Source organism: Kogia breviceps, chromosome 17 (genome assembly GCF_026419965.1).
Source record: "Kogia breviceps isolate mKogBre1 chromosome 17, mKogBre1 haplotype 1, whole genome shotgun sequence".
Lineage (NCBI taxonomy): Eukaryota > Metazoa > Chordata > Mammalia > Artiodactyla > Physeteridae > Kogia > Kogia breviceps.
In genome coordinates this window covers 77,606,479-77,628,728 of record NC_081326.1, presented here as the reverse complement: position 1 = coordinate 77,628,728, position 22,250 = coordinate 77,606,479, and the positions used below count along the sequence as shown (strand labels likewise).

Genomic DNA, 22,250 nt, shown 5'->3' with positions numbered 1-22,250 from the left:
TCCAAACACCACTTCCCACTCAGGTGGACTAGGGCTCCTTGAAACAAACACAGATTCCAGCCCGAGCATCCAGGGCTATGGGAGCCGAGCCTAGGACATCTTGTCATATCAGAAATCTAGGAGGAAATCAGTGAGCAAGGGGCTTGTGTCAAAAAGACTCAGGGGGCTTCCCCGGAGCTTCCCCGGGGCTTCCCCGGTGGTGCAGTGGTTGCGAGTCCGCCTGCCGATGCAGGGGACGCGGGTTCGTGCCCCGGTGCGGGAGGATCCCACGTGCCGCGGAGCGGCTGGGCCCGTGAGCCGTGGCCGCTGGGCCTGCGCGTCCGGAGCCTGTGCTCCGCAACGGGAGAGGCCACAACAGTGAGAGGCCCGCGTACCGCAAAAAACAAACAAACAAAAAGACTCGGGGCCAACTTGAAGAGGTTCGCACTGACCAAAGATGGGAGGATATGAGTATTAATTTTCAAAACTGTAGTGAATTAAAACACATTAAATATTTTAAAATTTTTGCATTCAAATAATATCGAAAAACAAGTACCTACTTGGTCAGCTCTGGAGAATGCTAGAAAACCAAATCATTATTCTGAAAGTTAGTAAATAAAGGGAATAATTAAGCATTTAACTTGCCTTTTCTCTATGGACCATATTTCAAGGCAACCAAACACTTGATATGGGGAAGTCTGTCTTTACAGAACTGTTCCCACAAATGCAGACGGGATGCCAGTAGGAGAATGTCACCATCTTGCAAACTCCGAGCGAACTGCACCCAGGCAATGACTGTCAGTGCAAATACAAGCGCCCCCGTGTGAGTATGCTTGCCCCCACCAACCTGAATCCAATTCGTCTCTGTAAGTTTGCAAGAACGTCTAAGGACAGAGGGTGCCGCGAGAATCTGAACGGCAAAATCACAAGTGTGAGAAACTCCGCAGAACACATGACCTGATTTTAATAAATAGATTTCAAAGAGGAAAAAAAGAAGTGGGAGGAGGCTATATATTAAGAGACTTTACAGCCTGTCGACCAAGTGCATTGTGCATTTGTGTACCTGGTTTGGATCCTGATTCACACAAACCAGTTATAAAAAATGAAAATAACGTCTGAGACAAATGGGAGAATTTGGACAATGGATACTTGATAACAGGGGATAATGGTTGCTATTTAGGTATGATAATGGCTTCGTAATTACCTTTTGTAAGGGCCCTAATTTTTTAGAGACAGATATGGAAATGATGGGATGGGAAGGAGGTAACTGGGTAAAGAATAGGTGAGAAGAGATTGGCTGTGGGTCAACCACTTGTTCAATTGCGTAGTGGACATGCGGTTTCATTATACACTTTCCCTACCTGTGTGTGTCTCTGAAATGTTCCAGAATAAGAAGCTAAAAGGAAAAAAGAAAGAGTGACGGGGAAAGTGGGTCCCTGCAGAGGGGCTCCTGTCCCCCTCGCCTGCTTCCCAGCAGCCTCACCAGTCATCTAATTTGCACGTTGATGGTGTTTCGGAGCTCACCAGAGGTCACAGCACCTCTGGACACGCTCTGTAATTCACACTTGATTGTGTACTGCCTGCTTTCCCCACTCACAGGTAAGGCCACAGGAACAGGGACTCTGGGAATGTTGCTTGTCTTATTCATTCATGTAGCCCCAGCACTTAGAACAGTTCCTAGCATGCAACAGGCACTCAATAAATACCATGCTTGTGAAACAGAGACGCAAGTGGCAGAGCTAGACACACACACAAACGCTAGTTGTTGAATTGCTAAATAATTTTTTTTTTAAGTAGCAAAATATTAGCTGTTGAATCTATGGGAAAGGTATGCAGTGTATTCACTGTATTATTCTTTCAACCTTTATTAACATTTTTAAAATAAGTTGTGGAGGAGACAAAGAAAGCAGGGTGTGCTGAGAAGGTCCTCGAAGCATCAGTTGGGACCAAGATTGCTGGGATAGAGCTCACTCCCTGTTGTTAAAAGGTAAACTGAGGCATATTAAAATTTTTGAAGAGCTTATTTGAGCAAACATAGAACGGAATCGGGTAGCACCAAACCAAAAGAGGTTAGGAGCGCTCCGCCAACAGGAGCTAGGGAAAAGGGTTTTATAAAGAGGCAGAAGCAAAGCAAGGAAGTTGACGGTCCATAACTTAAGCAGTCGCCTTATTTGGAAAGTCTTGCTGGGGGCTTCTTAAGTAGCTACCAAGGCAGCAGAGCTACTGCAGCCTTATGGCCTCCTTGTTTAATTACGTTAACACTGGCAACTGGCCAAAACCACCCGGGGCGGTCCAACAGTAGAGCCAAATCGGATGACCGTGGTCCTGAGCTTCAGTCCCTTGGCAGAGGGGGCTCTGCTCCACAGGGGTGTGCGTGCTAGACGAGTTCCCCGTGGGAAGCTGACCTCACTCTCCGCGGAGTGGGAACCCTGCCCCTGATGCCGGTGGCTGCTACCCAGAGAATTACTGCCGCATCCTCCCCCACTTCCAGCCTGGGTCCTCTCCCCTGACCACTTCTCCTGCCCCGCAGTCGGGGCACCGGCTCAGCCTGGCCAGTCCTCCCAGCCTGCCGAGCTCTTCCCTAGCCCCAGCCAACGTGCCACTTGGAAGGACACCAGCCCGTCCTTGGGGGGCCAGAGGGTGCCGTAGGATGCAGCGAAGACCACCTCTTCCTTCCGCCCGCGCTAATCCTCCACGTTGGCCACAGCGTTGTCCTCAGACGCTCCAGCCCCGGACCGCGCGCCGCCCCCGAAGTGCGCAAAAACCAGCGAAGGGGGATGGGGAGGCGGTCGCCGCCACACATGACGACCACCGCCAGACCGTGCCAGGCCCCGCCTCGGCGGGGTGACACCGGCTGAAGCAGGACGGGGGCCAGCCGGGGTTCGGGTCCGGCCACTAGGGCCTCCAGGCCCAGCAGTAAGGGGGCCACGCCGGAAGTGGAGCCGTGGGAGGCCGGACGCGGCGTGGCCTCTCTAGGCGCGGTGGAGGCCGCATCTCTCGGTGGTTCCGGAGCGCGAGTCACAGGCGTCAGTCAGGAGGAAGGCGCCGGGCAGGGAAGGCGGGGCCCACGGCGGACTGGGAAGTGTCGCGCTCTAGGAGTGGTTGGCTGGGAGGTGTGGGCGGGGCCCTTGGAGGCGGGGCGCTCCGGGATTGGCGGGTGCGCAGACGGGGCGGGGTGTCCCCTTTGTCTGAGCGAGGTGCGGGCGGCCGCATCTGTGCGTGAGGCTGCGGCGGGGACGGTGAGTCGGGGCACGGGAAGCACCGGGAGCCTCTGCCCGCGCGGCGGGGGGCCGGGACCCTCCCCGCGGCCGGGCGCTTCCTACGCGCGCCCCCTGCTCTCTCCAGGCGCACTCCGAGCCCCCGCCCCACTCTCGCCTCCGCCGGGCCCTCCCTGCCCCGCTCCCGCGAACGGCGAGCCCGGCCCAGCGGGTGGTCCTCGACACCCCCACCCCCCCCACCGCGAGCTCCTGCCTCTCGCGGCGCCCGGGGGCGGGCCGGGGTCGCGGGACCGCTGTCCGCGGGGGTCGCTCTCAGCGTCCGGCGGCCTTGGCGTCTCTCTGAGAAAAGTGCTTCCTCCCGAGTTTCCCTCCCGCCTCCATTTTCCATCGAGGCTCGTTTCCCGGTTACTTTGTAAAAAGCCCTTTTTCGTGAGCGCGACCAGCCTTTCCCAGAGTCCGCGGGTGTGTGCCTGCTGGAAGCTTGCCGGGGCGCTTCAGCGGGAGGCGGCGTGCCGCCTTTTCAGCCGAGCCCTCGGTGTGCGCAGCCCTTGGCGTTTCCTTTCTCATCAGCTCGGTTCTTTAAGCTACGTGTCTTCTCACACTGTCATTTGACTCCGGTTATGGTGTTTTGTTCCGTTTTGAGATGGAAGATTTCGAGTGTTTAATGGTCAGGTATTTACCCTCGAGGCTTTGGGTTTTGTGCTGTGTTTTAAAGGGCTTTCCCTATTCCAAGATTAGTTTTTTTTTTTTTTTTTTTTTTTTTGTGGTACGCGGGCCTCTTCCATTGCGGAGCACAGGCTCCGGATGCGCAGGCCCAGCGGCCCTGGCTCACGGGCCCAGCCGCTCCGAGGCACGTGGGATCTTCCCAGACCGGGGCACGAACCCGTGTCCCCTGTATCGGCAGGCGGATTCTCAACCACTGCGCCACCAGGGAAGCCCCCAAGATTAGTTTTTAAGTAAATTCTTGTTTTTCTCTGGTACTTGTGAAATGTTGGCTCCGTCTGGAATCGTTTTGGTGTGAGGCAAGTTGGGAATCCAGCTTCAGTGTTTTCTCTAAATCGATATTTCTGACACAACCTACTGAGTAATTTCTCCATTGATTTGGAAAATCACCTTTGTCACGTATTAAATCCTCCCAAGTCTTGGGCCCATTTCTGGGATTCATGGTGCTTTGATGTGCAAAGGTTTTGATTTTCATGCGACAGATCTGTGGATCTCTGCCCCTCAGACTTTATTCAAGTTCTTTTTATGATGTAATTTTAAAATTCATCTCATTCATTCATTAGCCGAATGCTTTCAGTATATGATATGAAATGATCTCATTTTTTTCCTGTCGTTTTTTTTTGTTGTTTTTTTGGTCGTATTTTTAAAATCTCTTCTTTTGCTTAGTTTTCTGGGAGATAAGTTGAGCCTTGTGCAAAGATCTAAGTTTAGGCCCCTTGTCCAAGTGCCGGTTACTGGACCGTCTTCCCCGGGATCCGTTTGCTTATAGACGTGGCCCTGCTCTGCCCCTTCTAGTCCAGGCCCGCTTGGCCCTCGGAACCACGGCTTTGTGGATACAGTGGGTAGAATTAGCATCACATTTCTAAGGTTTATTTTAACCTTGTTTCTTGTTGCCGTCTGTGAGTAGAAGCTTTTTCCCTGTGTATTTCCTGATTCCGTGTGGCTGGTGTGTAGGAAAGCTATCCGCGTGGATGCGTGTTTGTGCTCAGTTACTTCCGATGGTTGCAGGGTTGTGCTTTAGGCTTAGGGGTGGCTCAGAAGTGCCTCTTTGGAAGGTGATTCCACCCTGGAGGGTGGGGGCTCCGTGGAGATGAAGAAAGAGGGGGCAGGCCTTCCAGCAGGAAAACCTGGGGCTGAGGACGGTGAGGATGAGGGGGGACTCTGGTAGCCACCCGCCGCAGACCAGGGGCTGGGAGTGTGCCTGTCCTGCCTGTCACTGTGGGCGGGGTCTTTGGAAGGAAGGCCCTTTTACATCAAGATCGTCAGCGGTTCCGGCAAGAGCGGTAAGTCACTAAAGCTTCGCTTACAAAACAGAATAATAACAAACGTGAAGTCCTAAGCTCTTTGCGTCTCTGCAGTCCCGCTTTTAGTTCCTGTCCCTTAGTCACCACCCGAGTCAGACCTCGCTCGGCACAGTCTCACTGCAGCGTGACCACCGCTGCAGAGAATGTTGGCCTGTTCTGGTTTGTTTGCGTTATTCCCTGGCGGGAGTTCCAAAAACCGAAATTCCTGCATCTGAAGAATGACGGTGACCGTGGGTGGGTGGGTCACTTGCGGGCACCCCTGGGGCGGGTGCTTTTTGTACTTGCTGCTGTGTTGGGTCAGGGCCAGTTCTGACCCTCGGTGGTGGTGATTCCGGCTCTGGGGACCGTCTAAACGGGACTTGTCCTGCCTACCTGTTCGCCCTTCCTGATGCCTGGAGCTCTGGGCATCGAGGTGGGGGTGGCCTGGTAAAAGCCAGGTTCAGTGCCCAGGTGGCTCTTGTCCTCCCTGTGGTGTTGGTTAGCGGCCTGCAGTGTTTTTTGCACGTCTTTGCATCTGACACAGACTTGTTCCAGGAGACCCAGACCTCATCTACCAAAGTGCAAGTAAAGAAAAATGAAAAACTAGTTAGTACCACTTTTTAAATTTGTTTTCATTATTTTTTATCAGGATGTAAGTGTCTTATTCCATTTGGGCTGCTATAACAAAGCACCACAGACCCGGCAGCCTATAAAACAACAGACATTGATTTCTCACAGTGTGGAGGCCGGATGTCCGAGGTCAGGGGGCCAGCAGGGGCGGGTGAGGCCCTCTTCCTGGCTGCAGACTTCCTGTGTCCTCGCGTGGAGGAAGGGGCAAGGGAGCTCTGTGGGGTCTCTTATCAGGGGGACTCCACCTTCATGACCGAAGCACTCCCAAAGGCCCCACCTCATAACACCCTCACATTGGGCATTAGGATTTCAACACATGCATATACGTTTGGGGGACACAGACATTCAGACCAGAGCAACAAGCATACTTCAGATACTTCACCACACTCTTTCCCTTTGGCAGTTTGCAGAGGTCTTTTGCTTTTGTGCTTCTCTGGGACTCACCGCAGGTGGGAATCTTGTCGCCTTCTCCCTCTCCACCCCTCTGTGCCTCAGGCCTGTTGGCCGCTGGGTTTGAGTTAATCCCATCAGGTGATGTGACGCTTAGTCAAGTGCTCTCACCTGAGCGGAGGTGTGTCATCTCTCTTACTGGTGTGGACAAGGGCTCACACCCCCTCGTGGCCCTGAGGTCATTGTGAAACAGGAGCATTGTGGACACACTCCATATCCCATGCTTTTGCTGACCCGTCTGGCCACCGGGTGCAGCCTGAATCTTGGTCTTAGCAGGTGCGGGACTGGTGTGTGGAAGGACTGGCTTTGGCAGCAGCACCATCCTAAAGCCTGCTTCTGAAACCACACGACTCACATGGGATTCGAACTCAAGGGATGAGACGAGAACTCACTGTCTTTTAATTGAAACCACCCACCTAGGCTCAGGACTCGATGAAGCTCAGCTTCTGTATGTCAGCGGTCCCTAACCTTTTTGGCACCAGGGACCGGTTTCGTGGGAGACGGTTTTTCCACGGATGGGCTGGGGGGTCTGGTTCAGGCAGTGACACCAGTGATGGGGAGCGCCGCTCACCTCCTGCTGTGCGGCTCGGTCTGGTCTGGTCCCCACCCGCGGCCTGGGGGTTGGGGACCCCTGCTCTGTGTCTCAGCGCGGAGCAAAGTGATAGGTGAGAAGTGGAATTATTTAGGGAGGTACGCATTCCTTAGAAAGTGGTCTGTCTCAAAAGGTGAGAGCGGCCCTGAAATACAGGGTGGTTACTTTTCATGGGCCGGGTGGTTTCATAGGCTAACAAGTAGGAGGGTTGTTCCAACTTTTTCAGGGGAAGGGCAGGGGCCTCGGAACTGTGGGGCCTGTGGGTGTGTCATTTAGCTGATGTACTACAGTGAATATATAATGAGGCTCGGGGACGGGGTGGGGGGGGGGTGTCTTCCACCATCTTGGGCGTAGTTGGTCCTAACCAGTTTTTGTCATATCTGACATCTGTGTTGTTCCTTAAGGATTGTGCTCTGCCCCCTCCCCTCCTGGTTTCCAGTCCCTCCCAGGAGGGCGTGCACTGCCTAAAGATGTATCTGCTGCACCTAAATATACCTGGTTACTTTCTTACCTGAGAAAGAGCGTATCAGAAACTCCGCTTCCCCAGTGCTGCTGGCGGTACATGTTCGCCTGGCACTTGTTGCTGTTCTGAAGGGTGGAGTGTGGTCTCCTTGCTCCTGTAATTTCATACACTTATTCAGCAAACATTGAGCCACTGGCTGCTCTGCTGGGGCAGGAAGGGGGGTGTGAGAACGACGAGGCAGAGGACCCCAAGGGGGCTCAGGAGGGGCCTCAGCGAGAGGGTGACATGGCCAAGCACCAGCCGAGGGGCAGGAGCCACCCCAGCCAAGGGGGGGCCCGGGCAGGGCTGAGCAGTCTGAGGAACAGTGTAGGGGCGAGGTGAGGGTGGCCTTGGAGCCGAGAACAGTCACTGTGTTCCCATGGCGGGGCAAGACAGGACGGTCTGCCGAGGGCCCAGGTTCTGGATCATGTGCAGGTGCCAGATCAGCTGGGGCAGAACTGGGTGGAGGGCGGGGTCGGTGTTTGATGTTCAGTGTCTGAGATGCTAGAGGACACCCACGTGGAGATGCCCAGTGGAGGGAAGGAGGTCACCAGTTCAGCACACCAAAGGGAGCCCCTGGACCCCACTGGACATTCAGGCCTGTGCAGCAGGAAGCAGCTCAGGTCACAGACACGGGCTCGGGCAGGAGCTGGCCTGGCCCAAGGCCTCGTGGCCGGCCACCAGCACCCACTGGGGAGGCTGTGAATGGGGCGCCTGTGGGTGCTCAGTATTGGGTCCTGGCCCAGGTACGGTCATCCCGTAGCGCAAATGACTGTCCACCTCTGCTGGGTTCCCAGAGGACCAGAGCTGTGCCGTTAACAAAGGTCGGTATCCGGTTTTGGGTGAATTCTGGGGTACTTTTATTCACTCCTTGAATTCTAATCGAAGACTCCGGTTGGAATTCTGATTAGAGCCATGTTGCCTTTACACGCACAGACGCGCGCGCACCCACGTTTGGGGGGTGGGCATTCCCGGGGGACGGAGGGGTGGGCAGTGAGAGCCGGCCTCGCCCCGCCAAGGCTCCTGCTACCCAGAGGCAGCCACGGTCTCGGGTTCAGTGTGTATTTTCCCGAAAGTTGTGTGTGTGAACGTGCTCAGCCACTGGGCGTCTTACAAAGAAAGTGAGGTGGTGGGTCCCTGACTTGCTCCCCCAGAGGCCCACAGTGTGAGGTGAAGCGTCCTGCTTGGTGAGGTGCCTGCCTGAGGGGGTTGACCTCATTCTTGCGTCATTTTTCCCCGAGCAATCTGCCTGCTGGGCTTCTGTGTCCCTGTTGCGGACCCTGGACTCGGCCTCCAGATGATGTCAGCCCCATCGCCCTGCCAGGGGAGCTCTTGGCACCCCCCTTCTGTCTGGCAGTTGGGGTGTGACAGATAGCTTACTTGGCCTGGCATTTCCCCAGAACCTGCCCACCCTCGGGCCTCCCTGTCAGGTGCTCAAACCAAATCCCTGGGTCACTCTGGACTCCCACCAGAACCCGACCCCCGCTGGAGCCGCCACCGGGGCAGGACCAGGCGTGGTCAGGGCATCGGTGAGCCCACAGAAGGGCTGTGGTCAAGCCAGGCGTGCAGGGCCTGGCATGGGGTCCCCACAGGAGTGCGGCCCTGGCAGGACTGTCCACGCCCAGCATCTCTGGAGGCAGCCAGGCCCGGTGCCTCCCTGGATGACAGCTTGGCTCCTGTGAGGACACGCTCACCCGGCCCTGTGCGCGCACTGCAGGCCGTGCCAGGTGAGCTGGGCAGCAGACAGCCCGCTGCTCTAGGGGTGCACAGCGTCCCCAGGTGTCTCAGGTGGGACCTTCCTGGGCCCGAGAGCTCGGGGTTCATCTGTGCGACTCTGGGACTGGAGTCAGAGTTCACGGGGGGCCCAGCTGGGCCCATCATGTGCTCCCTGCTCTTCCTCAGTCCCACAGGCTCCTCCAATTTCCATCTTCCTCAGAGACCCCAGGGACCCGGTGATGGCAGCGGCCAGGCTCCTACCGCCACCAGCGGTGCCCCAGGTGAGTCACCCCGAGGCCTGCGCGGCACCCCCGCCTTGTTCATAGTCTGCCCGCGCCTGGGGCTCCTGGTGGCAACCTGGGCATCGCTGCATCCTGAGCGCTGTGGCCCCTTCCTGTCACCGCCCCCACATCCCTGGGCGTATCCCCCACCCCCACGCTGCTTGCACCCACCTCACCTCGGATGGAGACAGTCAGTCGACCTGCAGCAGCCCCTATCATTCCAGGCCAAGGTGACCTTCGAGGACGTGGCCGTGCTCCTCTCCCAGGAGGAGTGGGACCGCCTGGGCCCTGCTCAGCGGGGCCTCTACCGACACGTGATGATGGAAACCTATGGGAACGTGGTCTCTGTGGGTAAGGCCCCTCTGCAGGCCTCGTCTGTCTGTGTGCTCTGCCCAGGGCGGGGTTAGGGTGCTCACAGATGCCGTGTAGACAAAAGGCCTTCCCTCCCCATGAGCAGGAATTCCAGGATCCAAGCCCGAGGTGATCTCACAGCTGGAGCGAGGAGAGGAGCCGTGGGTCCTGGACAAACAGGGAAATGAGGGGCGCCGGGGCCTGGGCACTGGCCACTCAGGTGAGTGGGGAGCCGCCTTCCTGCACCGAGGGCTGAGCACCTGCGGGTGCTGAGGGGAGGTGGCCGGAGTGGCTTCCTCCTGGGGTCTGATTTGGCAGAGGGACCCTGCGGGCAGGCGGGGGCCGAGGAGGCAGGGGCCCCGGGCAGGGAGGGAGCACAGAGGCGAGTGCGGCCTGGCGGTGGGTTGGGCACAGGCAGAGCGGCGAGAGCAGCCATGGTGACTGGGCCCTGCTGGCCCCCGTTCTGATGGGACATCCAGAGTCTGAGGGACGCCTGCTTGGCTGAGGGAAGAAGGAAGCAGCCTCGGTGTAGAAGGGAAGTTTCTCAGCCTGGTAGGTAGTGGGGCTGGAGCTGTCTGAGATGAGGAGCCTACCATCCACGGCGCGCTGTCCGGGCGCCCCACCCAAAATAAGGCGGGACAGACGGAACACAGCAACAAGATTGAAGCTACAGAACTGGAAGGAAGTCATTGAGAATCATATGATTTTCTCTTGTAAGACTGACTAGAATTCACAAGAGACTTTGCTAAGTACAAAGTCAGTTTTATTTCTATTTATCAGCACCAAAGGTATGATTTTTTTTCTAGTTTTATTGAGATATAATTGACATGACATTACAAACTTAAGGTGTAGAGCATAATGATTTGACTTAAATATATTATGAAATAATAACCACAGTAAGTTTAGGTAACATCCACCATCTCATATAGGTACAACAGCAAGAGAGAAAAAAATTTTTTTAAAGATGTGATTTTCTTAAAGATAACATTTACAGCAGCATCAGAGAGGTGAGGTGTCCAGTAGTTAATCTAACAGACAAAGTACCAGATCTTTATGGAGGAAAGTGTAGAAGGGAGGGTGCTGGCAGATGCGTCCAGTCCTGAGGGCAGCGGTCAGCAGTTGCTTTAGGGTGGGGTGGGGGTGGGCGACATCCAGTGAAGGACGAGGACAGGAGTCTCGGGGAAGCTCAGCCAGCCTGCCCTGCAGGATGCGGCCCCTCTGGCTGTGAGGACAGCACGGCACCCATCCCATGGCTGCTCCACTCCAGGGCCTCTAGGTCCTGTGTGGAGGGGCACCAGGTGTTCTGGACAGCCCGCCTCTTAATGACCCACGGAATCGGGTACCCTCAGAGGAGCAGTGACTTTGCTGGACCCGGAGGAATGCGATTTTCCAGGGAAGGTAGAAAAGGCACAGCATCATGTTGAGCAGATCGTTGACTGCAGCTGCAGGGGGCAAGAAAACAGCTGCCCCCAACCAGACCTGGGTCCCTGGTGGACCAGCTGTGGTTTCACCTGATGGAGGTCTTAGACGAGTGCCCTTCGGGTCTGATGCCAGAGAGACCGCCGTTCTCCAGGGGCACGGCGGCTTGGAGAGGGAAGCTTTCGCACAGAAGCACCCGCTCGCTCTGCTCCCACCCGCCGACCCCGGAGGACGGGCTGTGCACAGAGCAGGAGCTGCCTGCCGCAGCCCGGGCCGCCAGCGTGTGCCTCAGCCTCGCCTGGCGGCTCCTCAGAGGGAGAAGCGTGTGCACCTGCCCGGCCCGGCTGTCTCTAACCCGGTGAATTGCACCTCCGTCTTGTAACAGCAAATGAGAGGGTTTTCCACTCTTGGGACAGGCGTTGGTTTTGTTGTCCCTTCAACTGTCTGTTCCTTTTGCAGACAACTTCACGTGCGACCACATGACAGCTTGTGTGCAACGAGACGGCACGTCCTGTCCCCGGGGTAAGTGTGTGTCTCATCTTGTGTTTGACCCAGTACAATCCCTGACGTGTTTGCACGCGTCGTTCACGAGCACACGAGATTCCCAGGCTGCTCTGATGCAGAGCATGTGTTTTCATTACACAACACGCACGATCTCTACGGAATGCCGGGCGGGGGTGGTTAAATTTAAAAATTGGTTTCAGTGGACTTGCTTTTTCTCCTTTATTTTTCTTGTTGCTACTGTACGCTTGAAACAGCAGTGAAGCTGCCATCCTGAGAGCGTGGGGCCAGAGGCAGCCCATCCCCGCATTCAGGGCAGCCTGGGTCTGTTGTGTGCTGTGTTTGTGCCATGGATGATGGAGGGAGTTACCTCCTGAAATGTTAATTTATTCTTCACCATTAAAGTTGTCTTTCTTGTCTTGTTACTCTGGCGTCAGGCCAGAAGCCACCCATTCAGGAAGCTTCAAACATTAGAAGTGATACTTTTCCATGCAAATGAGTAATTATTTCTTTGACCTACCAGCTTTACTCTGTGATGATGAGGCTTATAAGTCAAAAAAAAAAAGGAACTAAAACTTGTTTTCCGCTTAGAAAAATATATAGTATAAGTTTTTAAGAACATGTAAAAATCTTATTAAACAGATGACAGTGAATTCAGATATTTAAATGAAGAACCTATTGAATACTGTTACCATTTACCAGTACAGTGCACACTTAATAAATAAATTGCTCTGAAGAGAATAAAATATGAAGAAACACCCAATAAGAAAAATGGGCACAAAACTTGAACAGGTTCTAATAGAAGAGAACCAAAGGAGAGGCCAGATGAGAAGGTGGCAGCCACCTACAAGCCAACAGAAGAGGCCTCAGAATGAAATTTACCTTGCTGGCACCTTGATCTTGGGCTTCCCAGCCTCCTGTTGTTTAAGCCCCCCAGTCTATGATATTTTGTTAGGACACCAAGCCAACTAAGATAACCACCAGGATCCCTGCCCTCTGATCCCTGGTATACATGCCCTGCATAATCCCCAGGACTGGTTATGTGTTTTATGATTAGGTTTTGTTAAGTGGCACTGTTGCCTTTAAAGAACAGAGAATGCTCTAAATCTGGGTCTAGAGGTAGAGACAAGTGAAATTCAAAGCAGGAGGAGGGAATTCCCTGGCAGTCCAGTGGTTAGGACTCAGCACTTTCACTGCCTTGGCCCAGGTTCAATCCCTGGTCAGGGAACTAAGATCCCACAAGCTGCTCTGGGTGGCCAAAAATAAATTTATTAATTAAAAAAAATTTTTTTAAAGCAGGAGATGGATTTTTTAAAGCAGGTAGAAGGTAGGAGCAGAGAGTGACTCCCAGGCAGCATCCAGCAAGGAAACGGTCACCTTAGCCCTGCAGTTCCAGGGAGCTAAATGTTGCCAACAATAAAAAAGAACTGAGAAGTGGATTTACCCCCTGAGCCTTCACACAAGAGTTCAGACTGGCTGACCCTTTATCTCAGCCTTGTGGTACCCTGAGCAGAGAACCCATCCCCGCCTACAGAACTGTGGCCTACAGAACTGTAGGCTGATAAGCGCAGGCCCCAGTGTTCACACAAGGCTGGGAACACGGTCTCTTCCCACCAGCAAGAGTGGAAAACCTTGTAACTCACGAGGCATCATCAGGTAGAGTACTGAGTAGGGTCTTGCCTCACTAATTGGGGGAGAATAACCTTAAACACTGCTCTGGTCAGACTGAACAGAGTTGAAAGGCAAGAACCAAACAATTTCCAAGTAACTTAGCCACGTATTAGAACAAAGCTCAATAATGTTTATAAGATACAAAAGTGTCCAGCACCAAGCAAGGGGAAATCCATGATGTCCAGCATCTAACCAGAGATACAAAGAAGCAAGAAAATACAACCATGATTAGAAGAAAAAGCAGTCAAGTAAAACTGACCAGAAATGACAGGGATGATAGAATTGGGAGACAAGGATGTTAAAACAATAAATTCCAAATGTTCAGGGAGCTCCAGGAAATAGTGTCTTAGGTAGACGCTTGGAAGAGTATTGTTTTTTAAACCCAAATCTAATTTCTAAAGATGAAAACAATGATGAGATGAAAAATTCACTGGGTAAAATTAGTGGCAGATTAAATGTTGCCCAAGAAAAGATTAGTGAACTTGAAAACAAAGGCATGGAAACTTTTGAAAAGGAAACAGGACAAAGACTGAAAAAGATGGAAGAGTATCGGTGAGCTGTGGGAGAACCTGAAATAGCCTGACTTATATCACTGATGGGAGCAAAGCAGGAGAAATAGTTGAGGATGTGACCGTTGAAGTTTTTCCAAATTTGATGAAAACTAAACTCAGAAATCTAAGAAGCTCAAGGGACCCTAGCATAATAAACATGAATAAAATTACACTAAACCACATCATGATTAAATGTTGACAGCTGGTGACAGAGAACATTTTAAAGGCAGCCAGAGAAAAAGACACATTGCAGAGAAGCAGGGGCCAAAGGCAGACTGACAGACTGAAGACTCATGCTGTGAACCCTGAGACAACCACTAAAATAGCCCAGAGTTATAGCTGAGAAGACAGCAAAGGAGATAAGATAGTATCATGAAAAATACCTAACTTTTTAGAAAGGAGGAAAAGAAGAGGGAACAACAAACAACAGGGTGTATAGTGGCTGGTCCAGGGTAACCACTGCTTCCCTGCACTGCTGACTGCTCCGTCGTGGTGCACACAAAGCATGCTGTTGTATTGGCCAGCTCAGGCTGCCGTAGCAAAATGCCACTGATCGGGTCCTTAAACATCAGAAATTGACTTCTCACAGTTCTAGAGGCCGGAAGTCCAAAATCAAGGTCCCAGCTGATTTGGTTTCTGGCAAGGGCTCTGCTCTCTTCCTGACTTGCAAGCGGCCACTTTCTTTCTTTCTTTCCTTCCCTTCCTTCCTTCCTTCCTTCCTCCCTCCCTCCCTACCTTCCTTCCTTCATTTATTTGTACCAGGTCTTAGTTGCAGCTTGCCACCTCCTTAGTTGCAGCACATGGGCTCCTTAGTTGTGGCATGCATGTGGGATCTAGTTCCCTGATCAGGGATTGAACCCAGGCCCCCTGCATTGGGAGCGTGGAGTCTTATCCACTGTGCAGCCTGCCACTTTCTTGCTGTGTGTTCACTTGACTCTGTGCCTGCAGAGACATAAGGACACTATTCTCATCACTGCTGCCTGCCCTGATGACCTCAACTAGCCCTAAGCACTTCCCAAAGGCCCCACCTCCAAATACCATCACACTGGGGGTTAGGGCTTCAGAATATGAATTTGGGAGAGCACAAATTTTCAGTCCTTAACAACTTCCCTGTTCCTTCTTCCCCAATTTTATGATACTGGCCTAAGTTTTTTATATGTTGTAAACCCACAATATGTAACTACTGTTTTTGCTTTAGACAGTTATCTTTTAGAGTGACTTAGAAAACTTTTTCATAGTCTTTTATATTTATCGTCATTTTAACCATTTCCAAAAACTGTCATTTCTTTTTGCGATTCCAAGTTTCTGTCAGGTATATTTTTTCCCCATGAAGAGTGTGGATTTCATGGTTGGGAACTCTCTCCATTGGTTTTTTTCTTTTCAAAAAATTATCTTTTTTTCTTAAAGGTATTTTTTGCTGGGCACAGAGTTGTAAATTGACAGGTGTTTTCCTCTCAGCACTTGAAGGATGTCCGTGCATTGTCTTCTGACGTGAAGGTTTCTGATGACGAGTCTGCTGTATTTCTTACATTGGTTCCTCTGTGTGCTCTGTGGTTTTTTCCCCTGTAGCTGCATCTAAGATTTTCTCCTTCTCTTTGGTTTTTAGGAGTTTGAATAGGAAACATGTTTGTGTTTCTCTGATCTTGGATCTGTGTTTTGATATCATCCATTATTGTTGGAAAACTCCCAGCCATTATCTTTTCAGATGTTTTACTTCCTTGTCCTCTGTCTTCTCCTGGGATTCTAACAACATGCAAGTTGGGCTGTTCAGTATTGACCCACAGCTCTGTTCAGTGTTATTTTTATTGTTTACTGTTCGTTTTTCTCTTTGTGTTTCAGTTTGAATAATTTCTGTTGACCTCTTTGCAAGCTCCCTGGTCGTTTCCACAGCTGAGTTGAGGCTACTGACGAGCCCATCAAAGGCATCCTTTACCTCTGTTGCTGTGTCTGGGTCTGATCGTGCAGGTTGTTCAACACACAGGTGACCTCTGAGCCTGGCGTATCGCCGCTTGGTGTCGTGTGTGTGTGTGTGTGTGTGTGTGTACACATGTGCGCACACTCACACACCCTTTCCTTTTTTGGTAATCTCTTACCTTTTTAATGAATGTCAGCCATCACTCATGGGACAGCGAGAGGTAAACTGTCTGGAAACACAGCCTCTCCCGCTCAGCTGTTAGTGTGAAAGGCAGAGTCAGTTCAGTCAGGAGCTGGGCTGGGTTCTTTTGTGCCCATAGTTGCCTTCAGGGTGCCACCAGATTCAGATTCCACAGGCGCTTCCTCGTGCAGGGCGGGGGCACTCCGTCTCCCATGTGTTTCTGTACCTCAGAGGCTTCCTCCACCCGCAGTAGCCTGCTGTGGCTTGTTGCTCAGTGCTTGTTAGACTTGGTAAGTCTCCCTAGCCTTGCTCCTGCCTCTTCTGAGATGACCCTCTGCTGAGGGTTTGCTGCAGTCAGGCTGACTCCATCCTTTTTTTTTTTTTTTAATGTTTTTTGGGGGTTTTTTTAAATAGATTTGTTTATTTGGGGCTGCGTTGGGTCTTCGTTGCTGCCCACGGGCTTTCTCTAGTTGCGGTGAGCCGGGGCTACTCTTCATTGCAGTGCGCGGGCTTCTCGTTGTGGTGGCTTCTCTTGTTGCAGAGCACGGGCTCTAGGCATGCGGGCTTCAGTAGTTGCGGCACACGGGCTTAGTTGCTCCGCGGCATGTAGGATCTTCCCGGACCGGGTCTGGAACCCGTGTCCCCTGCATTGGCAGGCACATTCTTAACCACTGCGCCACCAGGGAAGCCCCTGCCTCCATCCTTTTGCAAGAGGTATTAGCATTTGGTATGTCCAAGTTCCTCCAAGGTAACCACTTCCTGGATGTCACAAGACATCACAGGTCAAATCAAGCACATGTGGACCCCGCTGGCACAAATCTCTTTCCAAACACTTCAAAGTCTATCTTAGAAGCTCCCTTGCTTGGTGGAGGGACTGCTTGGGTTCCAAGCCCATTATTTTCCAAGGGTCCTGGTTGGGGTTTGAGGGAGGCCGTTGTACAGCACCTGTCTTCTCAAGCCAAGTTCTGAATGAATTAAAAAGTAAAGCTTATATCTCAATAATGCTGTTACCACCAAAAAAGAAAGAAAAGACAAGAAAAAGGCTGATGGGACTTGAAAATATCCTTACTACAGAAGAAGCACAGATCGGTGACAACGTGCCTCGTTGCCATTCAGTACGCTTCCTAGTCAGAAACGCCACAAAGACCTTTAACCACCAGCTTCAGGCAGGGAGGGGCTCTGGTTCTTCACTGTGACGCAGAAGGCAGGTCCCCTGAGCTGAGAGGGCCCAGAGGAGGGGAGGGAGAGGCAGGCGCCACGGGCACCCACATCGGTGCCATTCTAGCTCGTGACCTCCTGGTGTTTCTGGGGTAGCGTTTGTCAGTCTGTTTCCCCGAGGGCTGCCGGCCCTGGCACTTGTCACAGGCCCCAGGAGTGTCGTTGTGTGGCAAGGGAGGGAGAGGTCCCTCCTCCATCTTCCTCGGCGCCCGGGGCTTCTCACCGTGGTATGTCCTTCGGCGACCGTTTTTAACGCTGTCCCGAGCGAGGCCTTTGAGAAGCTAGAGGCAGCGGCATAGCGGGCGCTGAGACAGGCGCTGGGAAGGTCACGGGAGGACTGGTTGCGTCCTGTCCCCCGTCTTGTGCTGTCGCAGCCCTGCCGCGGGCCAGCTTCACCTGCTGGGTGTCCGTGACGAACATTTCTCTGAGCAGGCCGTCCTCCGGGACAGTCCTGTCCCCTGGTGACGTCAACTCTGGCTCTGTCTCTGACATTTAAAAAAATGTCCTCGGCACCCCCTGCTCCGCCCACTCAGCCTACAGAGCCCCTGACCTGACTGTGGCAACATCCCCTGGCATTCTGTGCCACCCTCACTGGCGCCCGAAAGCCCTGTCTTGTCCCCCGGGGAGCAGCCTGCTGGACACGCCTGCGGCGCTCACGCATCTCCCTAGCAGCCCCCTTCCCACCCCCCACGGTCACAGGTGTGGTCCTGCCTCCATTCCACCTCCGATGGCCGCTGGGCACTCCAGGGGGGGCGGGGGCTCCGACCTCGTGTGCCCCTCACAGGGGCCCTCGGACTGGAGCCAGCCCTTCTCTCCAGCCACACCGTCGGCCTGGGCACCTTTTGTGTCACCCGCTGGTGGCTTCTCAGCCGTGGGCATTCAGGGGCCTCCCCGCTCCAGTGAAGCGCCTTTAGGGTGGCAAATGCTCTGCAGTTGCAAGTGGGTTAACACACTCACTGTGGTTTTGTTGTTCCAGGATGTGAGAACCAGGAGCAGGACCAGGACCGAGACTTGAGCCTGAGACCGCTCACTTCAGAGGAGATATCGATGATTCTGAGGAAAACCCCCACCGAGTGGGGCGACCAGGGAAGCTACGAACCCGAGGAGAGCTGCTGTCTGAGTCCCGGCCACGCTGGCCCCCCTGAAGGCCGGGCCTTGAGTCAGGGCGTGCCTGGCGCTCAGCGACCAGCCGTTCGTGGCGGGGAGAGACCCTACCGGTGCGTGGAGTGTGGGAAGTGCTTTGGGCGGAGCTCCCACCTCCTCCAGCACCAGAGGACCCACACCGGGGAGAGGCCCTACGTGTGCGGTGTGTGCGGCAAGGCCTTCAGCCAGAGCTCGGTCCTCAGCAAGCACAGGAGGATCCACACGGGCGAGAAGCCCTACGCGTGCCACGAGTGTGGAAAGGCCTTCCGCGTGAGCTCAGATCTCGCTCAGCATCACAAGATACACACGGGGGAGAAGCCACACGAGTGTCTCGAGTGTCGCAAGGCCTTCACGCAGCTCTCCCACCTCCTCCAGCACCAGCGCATCCACACCGGGGAGAGGCCCTACGTGTGCGGCGTGTGCGGGAAGGCCTTCAACCACAGCACCGTGCTGCGCAGCCACCGGCGCGTGCACACCGGGGAGAAGCCGCACGCGTGCGCGGAGTGCGGCCGTGCCTTCAGTGTGAAGAGGACGCTGCTCCAGCACCAGCGGGTCCACACCGGGGAGAAACCCTATGCCTGCGGCGAGTGTGGCCGTGCCTTCAGCGACCGCTCCGTCCTCATCCAGCACCACAGCGTGCACACGGGCGAGAAGCCCTACGAGTGCAGCGAGTGCGGCAAGGCCTTCCGGCACCGCTCCACCCTCCTGAACCACGAACGCATCCACACCGAGGAGAAGCCCTACGGCTGCTACGCATGCGGCAAAGCCTTCGTGCAGCACTCCCACCTGACCCAGCACCAGCGGGTCCACACTGGCGAAAAGCCCTACGTGTGCAGCGAATGTGGCCATGCCTTCAGTGCCCGCAGGTCCCTGGTCCAGCACCAGCGGGTCCACACGGGCGAGAGGCCATTCCGCTGTGCACAGTGCGACAAGGCCTTCAGCCTGAAGGCCACGCTGATCGTGCACCTGAGGACCCACACAGGCGAGAGGCCCTACGAGTGTAGCCGCTGTGGCAAGGCCTTCAGCCAGTACTCGGTGCTCGTGCAGCACCAGCGCATCCACACAGGTGAGAGGCCCTATGAATGTGGGGAGTGTGGCCGTGCTTTTAACCAGCATGGCCACCTGATCCAGCACCAGAAGGTACACAGGAAGCTGTGACCTTGGCCGCACTCAAAGCTGCACTTGGGAACTTGGGCACCCACAGCCCCAGGAAGCCTCCAGTCCAAGGGAGGTGCCCGTCACCGTCACCAAGTGTCACTGAGAAACTCAAGGAAAGCACTGACATGTCTCTGGAAGAACTTCAGAGGATGCCTCTTTCGTTCCTCTCAACTTCTTAAGGTCACACTGCAGAGTAATTACACAATTATAGAGAATTTTGGTGAAGACAGTTACAATTCATTCTTTAACATTAGTTTATCAGAAGTGAGGAAGTAGAGGAAGTTACAGCATAAGGATTACTGTCACGTTAAAACTTCCTTACACTCCAAATAAAGGTTTTTTTCTTAGAACATTATATGCCTTTCCTAAATTCAATGACTGTTCCGATTATTGCACTTAAAATTAGAATGTTGGACTATATTTTCAGTATTCTGTTAAGCACTACAATGTTGTGTGGATAAAATGATTACAAAAAAGATTGTCACCAAGTGTCGTAATGTATTATGGCTGAAAGTCCTGTGTGTGTGGAACCACTTGTTTTGTATGAAAACCGGGTGGCAGGGGGGTGGGGGGGCAGGACTCTAAAGATTAATTAGTGAGAAATGATGTAAATTTAGAAAACCGTTTATCTAGTCCTTTAACTTTTCAAGATCAGAAGGGATGTCCTAACTTACTTATTAGTGAAGATTCAACTCAAAAATGGATCTTTTCCTCAAAACCTGTGCACAGAAATCATGGGATATCTTGGGCTTCTGGGCCCATTTAGGCTTAGGAGGCCTCTTCGCACTCAGAGCCCAGACCTCACAGCTGCTATACCACATGGGTGCCTCTTTATACACTATGGTGTTTGTTTACCAAAAATAGTGTTACTAAAAAGACAGTTCTTTGGCACATACTTTTAAAACAATATTCTCAAATAGCTTTTTGTTTACTCTTTCTGATATTTCTATTCCTATGACTGAGGTGAGGGTTTTCTTTCATTTTTTACTCCCAGTTCCAAGAGAGTCTAGTATTCATTGTCGTGTACTGTGATTAATCTAGTTGATCCATAATTTTTGAAGTTTTTTTCTCTCTATTGAGAACATATCAGCTTCTCAGGAAAAATCAAGGACCAGGGTGTTGATCCTTATTTTTTTTTTTTTGGCTCTGTTGGGTCTTCATTGCTGCACCTGTGCTTCTCTCTAGTTGTGGTGAGCGGGCTTCTCATTGCAGAGCACAGGCACCAGGCGCACAGACTTCAGCAGTTGTGGCACACGGGCTCAGTAGCTGTAGCTCTTGGGCTCTATAGCGCAGGCTCAGTAGTTGTGGCGCACAGGCTTAGCTGCTCCGCGGTATGTGGGATCTTCCGGACCAGGGCTTGAACCCATGTCCCCTGCATTGGCAGGTGGATTCTTAACCACTGCGCCACCAGCACCAGGGAAGTCCTAGAGTGTTGATCCTTAGGTCCGTAGCAATCACTGATGCAGGTGAAAGCTTGTTTTCCCCTCTCTGCAGACACTGCTGAGAGGAGCTTACATCACTCAGGTATAACATGAGAGAGCAACTGAGATCACAGGGAAGCTACCAAGCTTTTTGACTCAGTCCATGACTGGCATCGGACTCCCAGTGCTACTCAGAGCTGAGCCCACCACTACTCAGGACACAATTCCTAATCGTGTGGAAGTTAGAGTAAGAAACAGTCATGTTCCAAGACAAGGCTGCCCACTCTCACCACCTCTATTCAACATAGTACTGGAAGTCCTCACCACAGCAGTCAGACAAGAAAAAGAAATAAAAGGCATCCAAATTGGAAGGGAAGAGGTAAAGTTGCCATTATTTGCAGATGATGTGAATACTATTGGGTGGGCCAAAATGTTCATTCGGCTCTTTAAGATGGCTCAGTAGCACTTAATTGTCTTTAACTTCATTAAAAGCAATTTTGTTAGACTGTATGTGACAGCTGTCATATCAGCGTGCATTTAAAAAAAGACGTATCAAAAGTCTTGAATTTCTGTGTAGCCGTTTTAATATCGTAGATGGAAGAAAAAGAGCAACATTTTCAGCATATTATGCTTCATTATTTCAAAAAAGGTTAAAACGCAACCTAAATGTAAAAAAAGACTTGTGCAGTGTATGGAGAAGGTGCTGTGAAGGACCAAACGTGTCAAAAGTGGTTTGCGAAGTCTTGTGCTGGAGATTTCTCGCTGGACGATGCTCCGTGGTCGGGTAGACCAGTTGAAGTTGATAGCGATCAAACAGAGAACATTAACTGAGAACAATCAACGTTATACCACACGGGAGATCGCTGACATACTCCAAATATCCAAATCAAGCACTGAAAATCACTTGCACCAGCTTGGTTATGTTCATCACTTTGATGTTTGCGTTCCACATAAGTTAAGTGGCGAAAAACTTCTTGACCATATTTCCCATGTGATTCTCTACTTAAACATAATGAAAATGTTCCATTCTTTTTTCTTCTTTTTTTTGCGGTACGCGGGGCTCACTGTTGTGGCCTCTCCCGTTGCGGAGCACAGGCTCCGGATGCGCAGACTCAGCAGCCATGGCTCACGGGCCCAGCTGCTCCGCTGCATGTGAGATCCTCCCGGACCGGGGCACAAACGCATGTCCCCTGCATTGGCAGGCAGACTTTCAACCACTGCGCCACCAGGGAAGCCTCAAAATGTTCCATTTTTAAAACAAATTGTGATGGGTGATTGAAAAGTGGATACTGTACAATAATGTGAAATGGAAGAGCTCACAGGGCAAGAGAAATGAACCATCACCAAC

General features: G+C 52.6%; 1 protein-coding gene across 9 annotated transcripts; it reads left to right on the top strand.

The window, feature by feature from the left end:
- The first annotated feature begins 3,144 nt into the window (after positions 1–3,144).
- On the top strand, positions 3,145–21,412 carry ZNF250 (zinc finger protein 250). 9 transcript variants are annotated; one of them, XM_067017775.1, is made up of 7 exons: positions 3,157–3,218; positions 4,929–5,203; positions 9,280–9,374; positions 9,599–9,725; positions 9,832–9,945; positions 11,604–11,666; positions 18,157–21,412. In XM_067017775.1, the coding sequence occupies exons 3-7, from the start codon at positions 9,333–9,335 to the stop codon at positions 19,479–19,481; spliced, it is 1,671 nt and encodes a 556-aa protein (XP_066873876.1). In that variant the 5' UTR covers positions 3,157–3,218; positions 4,929–5,203; positions 9,280–9,332; the 3' UTR covers positions 19,482–21,412. The 9 variants fall into 9 exon arrangements, with proteins under 9 accessions (XP_058899287.1, XP_058899289.1, XP_066873876.1 ...); XM_067017774.1 differs by having other exon boundaries at positions 3,157–3,934; positions 4,147–5,203; positions 9,314–9,374; XM_067017778.1 differs by lacking the exon at positions 4,929–5,203 and adding an exon at positions 8,850–9,104 and having other exon boundaries at positions 3,166–3,218; positions 9,314–9,374.
- Positions 21,413–22,250: the final 838 nt, after the last annotated feature.